The following is a 5,976-nucleotide window of genomic DNA, read 5'->3' on the forward strand; positions in this document are numbered from 1 at the left end:
TCATTGTGAATGTTAATGCATTAACTAAGGTTAACTAATGAGGTCTTATTGTAAAGTGATACCTATTGGTCTTTATAGTTCTTTTGCACTTTAATCTGTGTAAAACTTTTAACTTTATACATTTTTCTGTATTGCTTTATTGCATTTAAATGTTCAGTTATTTTTGTTATAAGAAAAAAGTTATTAAACCTGTTATACTGTATTATGAGAGCATAAATTTAAATACTGTGATAATACCGTATACCGTGATAAAAGCATTAGCAATTAATCACAACATTAAAATTTGATACCGGCATATCCCTAGTCTGGATGTTACAGGGACAGATGAGCACACACGTCTGCTTATCCGGTAGAGAGCGGCTAATGAAGCCCTCTTCACCAGAAAGCGGAATGCTGCCATCAAAGGCTTTGTGTGAGTATACTACAGAAATTAATAAAACATCTTTTAAATCTTAAGTTGTAGTTTATTTTAATTATTGTAATTTCAAACAGAGTTATCAGCACTTTTCTGATTCTTGTTTCCTGTGCATTTGCTGCAGAGCTTTTGTGGGGGAGCAGGACCTGCAAGGAAAGGTGACGGCGGCATTTGTGGGAAAAAAGGGAAAACCTGAAACAAAAATATAAATAAGATCATTCTGTTACTTCTAATACAGAAATCAAATGACATTGTGCTGTTAAAATTACTGCTTTTGTATTATATTTGTGCTTCTTTGCAGGATCTGAAATGTCTGCAGACTGGTGTGAGCTGTGAGGATGGAGAAGTCCACAGCAGCATCCTGGAAATGGTCCAGTGCCGCGGATGAGACGCTCCATCACTCCACCTCTTACTGTCTCATCAGGACCAGGTGCTGCTGTGGTCTCTTCATCCTCTGTGACCCCAGAGCCAGCTGGAGCATCTAGAGAAAAACCAAAAGACACTGAAGATGTGAGTTTGGTCAAGTTTGTTCTGCTGGTTTCTGTTCATACAATATCAGTCAATGAAACCTGAGTTTCAGAAGCTTCAAAAGTATCATCAAATAATGTCATGAAGCTTCTGAAAGTCAGGCTCTCATCGACTGATATTGTATGAACAGAAACCAGCAGGACAAACTTAACTAAAATAAACTTTTGTGTTCAGAAAAACAAAACAAAACATGATTGAATTTATGTTTGGATGAACTAACACTTTAAACCCCCCAAATATAAACTGTATGGAATATATGTAAGCATTTATATTATAGTAGTACCTTGAAGAAATAAACTAAGAAATAAGCAGCTTTATTGAGCGTTTGTGCCCAAGACACAAAAAAAGATTTACAAAAATCACATTTACATTAATTGATTTGTCAGACACTTTTATCCGAAGTGACTAACAGTGCTCTTATTACAGGGACCCTAAATCCCTCTGCAGCAACTGGGAGTAAAGAGCCTTGCTGAAGGACACAGCGGTGGTGATGACTGCAGAGATTGAACCAGTAACCTTCTGCTGATCAGTGCAGTGCTTTAGCCCACTACACCACATATAACAAAAATTAACATGTAATTGTAAACATATGAGATGAAATGCTGACAACATCAATTGTAAAATGTTTTACTCTGTTTAAATGTTTTACAGATAGTCGTGCTCATGGAGAGCAGCACACAAATGTTTGGAGCAGACCGAGTGACAGTCAGATTGTCCCGCACATGTTCTCCTGCTTTTATTCAGGGTTGTGTGGATCAGGAGCATCATCATGCTCTTCCTCATCCTCTCTGTGCACTCAGACAATAGCCCCGATGTCCCTTTCTCATCCATGATCAGATTCAGTCTGACTGCAGCAGTGAGGGTCGTGATGGACAGCAGAGACAGCTGAAGGTGGACACAGTGGTCAGCTGCTTCATCAGAATAAAGCTGCAGAACTGTCTCAGCTGTGTTGAGATGCAGTAGATGTGGGCTCACCGTCTGTAAATACATGATTGTTAGAACAATGTTTGAATAAAGCTTTGTTTCATGTGTCGATTACTTGTATTTATTTATTGTCATGTTTACTTTTATTTATTTTTATTCATTTGTTCATGTTTCCTGTTTTCAGTAAATAAAATATAATTGTTTACTCTCTGCAATACTTTCGTAAGAGTCTCTTGAACAATGCAACACATATAGAGAATGTACAGTAATACAACACCAGTACTGCAGGAATTTACTCTCAATGCACAATGTTTCTATGCAATTAATTCAGCTCATGGAGAAGAATGCCTTTCTGTGTCACAGAATCACCTTCTGCGGTATATGCTGTCAGAAATATGTGAACGCCAACATGGATGAGAAATCGGTCACTACAGTTCGTCATGCCATGAAGGTGCTTGCAAACGGCTCAGAAACCATGATCTTCGTATTCTTGGGTGTTACAGCCATTGATACAGAGATCTGGGTTTGGAACACAGGTTTCATCCTCCTCACCCTCCTCTTCGTCTTTATATACAGGATCATAGGTGAGTGCAGTTGTGGCCTATTAAAACTTTTTGTAAAAAATATGTATTAAATTGATAATCCACTCTAGTAAATATCATTTTTGTCCACAACATTCGATTATATATACTTTTTTATAATTACAAAAGTCTGTTTATATGTATTTTTCAAGTCTAAATATATTGTAACTTCAAGTCACAATAAAAAATACTCAAATAAAAAATAAATTACACAGATGAAACAGACACAAACTAGATCATCGTGGCTGTAATCAGTCACTATCTCATTTGTAATGCAAAAGTCGCACAGTGGTAAAAAAAACATTCAAACATGCAATATAACAGCAAATTCCCATAGCACACTTCACTATAAACACTTACCCAAACCTGTTTTGCACACCTTTTCTGAATGGTAAAGTTTTGCAGTACAAACCTTTTTAGTCTGTAATGACACTGCTGCATGCTAGGTAATGGGCCTTGCTAATATATTCATTCTCAATCAACTAAATCATAAACTTATAATAAAATATTCATAATAATTTGAGTTTACAGAGAAGCCAAAATCAAAAGTTTAAGAGATCTATGCTCATTCATTGTAACATTCATTGGTCGTGCTTGACAGTCAAGATCCACTCATTACAAAAAAGAAAGAAAGAGCAGTGTTATTTTATTTTTTGTTTTTTAATAGAAAAATCATATTGTTCACAAATATTATTTGAAATAATTATGCTTGAGATGTAAAAAAGAATAAAACATTTAAAATCTCCCTCACATTACAAAGATTTCTCTTTCAAAGAATGCCTCTTGGATGTGTTTTTATGATATGTTTAGGAATGTTTGTTTTATATTTGCAGGTGTTTTCTTGCTCACCTGGATGTTGAACAAGTTCAGATTGGTTCCCATCGAGGTCATTGACCAGGTTGTAATGAGCTACGGTGGTCTGCGGGGGGCAGTGGCGTATGGACTAGCAGCCATGTTAGACGAAGACAAGATCCCAGAGAAGAATCTGATGATTAGTACCACACTCATTGTGGTGTATTTCACTGTCATTCTTCAGGTTAAAACCCTATCACTCTTATCACAATTATGAGACTCTAAATGCTTGGATTATTTTGTACGTCCTACCTAACCTGTAGTGGTTATGTCTATGTGGTTTCTTTTTAGGGACTAACAATGAAGCCATTAGTTCAGTGGCTCAAGGTCAAAAGAGCAGCTCATTCAGACTTGAAACTTATTGAGAAACTAAACAATAGGGTAACTATTTGACAGTATCTATTTATGTGTTCATTTTAATAGTTATAGAAAAAGTTATATATATGGTGTCTTCATAGGCATTTGACCACATACTAGCAGCAGTGGAGGACATTTGTGGACGTATAGGAGATAACTGGTGGACCAGAGGGTGTGTTTTCCTCAGTTCTGTGGATATACTTAAATATTAATAAAAATATATAAATAAATATATGGACACACATCTCTTCTTTGATCTCTCTCCCAGTTGGAACAGGTTTGAGGAAAATTATATCAGCTGGTTATTGATGAAACCTAAGGCCAGAAGGAACAGAGACTACCTATTTAGTATCTTCCACAAACTCAATCTGGAGGATGCTGTTAACTACGTCAGTGAGGTAAGAGCATAGATTGGCGTTATACATTGCATAATATTGTCATTTGTTTGGTTATCTCAAACTGCATGTGTTTCCTGTAACAACAAAGTTTGCAATAGTTCTGTCATGACAACTCTCAGAGGGATTGGCATGGTAATGTACATGACAATGTTAGTTAATGTATTTGGTCTTGGCGGGATAGATCTGCTTTGCTGCTCCTGCGGCAGAGCAAGTACTGAGACTTGCTACTGCCAATGCATCCACAACATGCTGCTGTGAGCATGTAAGAAATACTGCTGCTGCACATATAACATATATGATAACCTCCATAACATAGCCTACATGATCACCCCATAGCAGATCTATACAGGTGGAGCTGGGGAAGGTGGGGGGTTTTCTGAAGTGTGCTGTAACTGTTACCACAAGCATTAGCCAAGCATTTGAATGCTGAGCAGTGAGCTCATTGGCTAAAGATACAGGAGAGAACCAATCAGCTGTGACATGTGATAATGATGTCATTATGTCATATTGAGTTAGATCTATCGGACTGCGCCATCTAGAGTTTCATGCCAGAACTTTGTATTTTCACATACAATCATAGTGAATATAGTGATTGCAATGCAATCCATGTGCTGCTTGTGTACTATCAACAAAAAAAGCTCATGAGAAATGTATGTAACCTCTTTCTTTCTTCATGTAGGGTGAACGTCAAGGATCTCTGGGCTTCATTCGTAGTGATGAAGCAGCCAATGTAGATTTCAAAAAACAATTTGGTTCAGAATTTACAGATGTGATGCCTGATATAATGGTTGATATGTCAAATTACGAGCTTGAAATCGAAAATCTTTCAGTAACCTCCATTGTGTAAGTGAACTGACTGTTTAAATCACATTTAAACACAATTGCGTAATTAATGCATCAGTTGTAATCAATCGTAAAACAGTTATGAGTAATGAAAGAGAGGGATAATTACTGTCTTAACAGAGATTTATATACAAGACTAAGAATCTTTTCCGGAGTTACAAAGCCAAAAGTGCTCAAATTTGACAAATAAATTCCTAAATGGTGAGATGTGGCAATAATGAAAATTGCTTTGTCTCTTGTAAATTAGAAAAGACACTATTCCCTCTGTATCCCTGGACATCCATGGGCAAGACAGGAAAAATGCGGTGGACGACATCAATGCCCATCATCTTCTACAGCAGCACCTGTACAGGAGCAGAAAGAATGTATGAATCGCTCTCACAGACACGTACACAGTTTGCATCTCATTTGACCCATAATTTTCTCTCTTTCCGAGCAGCATCGTCACAAATACAGTCGCAGTCACTTCAGCATTAACCAGAGTGAGGACGAGGTGCAGGAGATCTTCCAGAGGACCATGAGGAGCCGCCTTGAGTCCTTCAAATCAGCTAAGATGGGTGTCAACCCTGCCAAAAAAATTACAAAGCACCACAAGAAGGAGCTTACACACAAGGTAAGAGACTTTCATGATGCCTCTTTCACCTGGATTGCTCAATTATAGTATTGCATCTCTCAATTTATACATATTTTCAGATGGCTAATGGACACCCAGACGGTACAGGCCATCTATATGGAGATGAAGGTAACAATATTTTATATTAGCCTTTTATTAGTATTTATGACACAGAGCAGCTAGCTAAATGTAATTAATTTGAAATAAATATTAATAAAATAAATAAATAAATACATATTATACTAAATGTAATAATAGTGTAATAAATAAATAGACTTGTATAAGAAAATATATAAATAATAGATAGATAGATAGATATTAATAAATAAATGTATATTTTAAAATAACGATACTATATATTACATTTTAAAATAAAATAAAAAATATTACATTTTTTAAATAAAAATGGGAAAAAATTAATATATATATATATATATGTATATATATATATATATATATATATAT

General features: G+C 35.9%; 1 protein-coding gene across 1 annotated transcript in view; it reads left to right on the forward strand.

The window, feature by feature from the left end:
- LOC107589455 (sodium/hydrogen exchanger 3-like) overlaps window positions 1-5,976 on the forward strand; it is a 32,864-nt gene that overhangs the window by 25,252 nt on the left and 1,636 nt on the right. The window contains exons 4-13 of the mRNA XM_016277906.1: window positions 2,076-2,089; window positions 2,231-2,451; window positions 3,282-3,484; window positions 3,592-3,681; window positions 3,759-3,829; window positions 3,926-4,055; window positions 4,735-4,898; window positions 5,146-5,263; window positions 5,338-5,511; window positions 5,592-5,640. Of these exons, the coding sequence (XP_016133392.1) occupies window positions 2,076-2,089; window positions 2,231-2,451; window positions 3,282-3,484; window positions 3,592-3,681; window positions 3,759-3,829; window positions 3,926-4,055; window positions 4,735-4,898; window positions 5,146-5,263; window positions 5,338-5,511; window positions 5,592-5,640 (1,234 nt within the window). The remainder of the gene's footprint in view (window positions 1-2,075; window positions 2,090-2,230; window positions 2,452-3,281; window positions 3,485-3,591; window positions 3,682-3,758; window positions 3,830-3,925; window positions 4,056-4,734; window positions 4,899-5,145; window positions 5,264-5,337; window positions 5,512-5,591; window positions 5,641-5,976) is intronic.

Source organism: Sinocyclocheilus grahami, unplaced genomic scaffold (assembly GCF_001515645.1).
Source record: "Sinocyclocheilus grahami isolate Dianchi unplaced genomic scaffold, SAMN03320097.WGS_v1.1 scaffold116.1, whole genome shotgun sequence".
NCBI classification, from domain to species: Eukaryota; Metazoa; Chordata; class Actinopteri; order Cypriniformes; family Cyprinidae; genus Sinocyclocheilus; species Sinocyclocheilus grahami.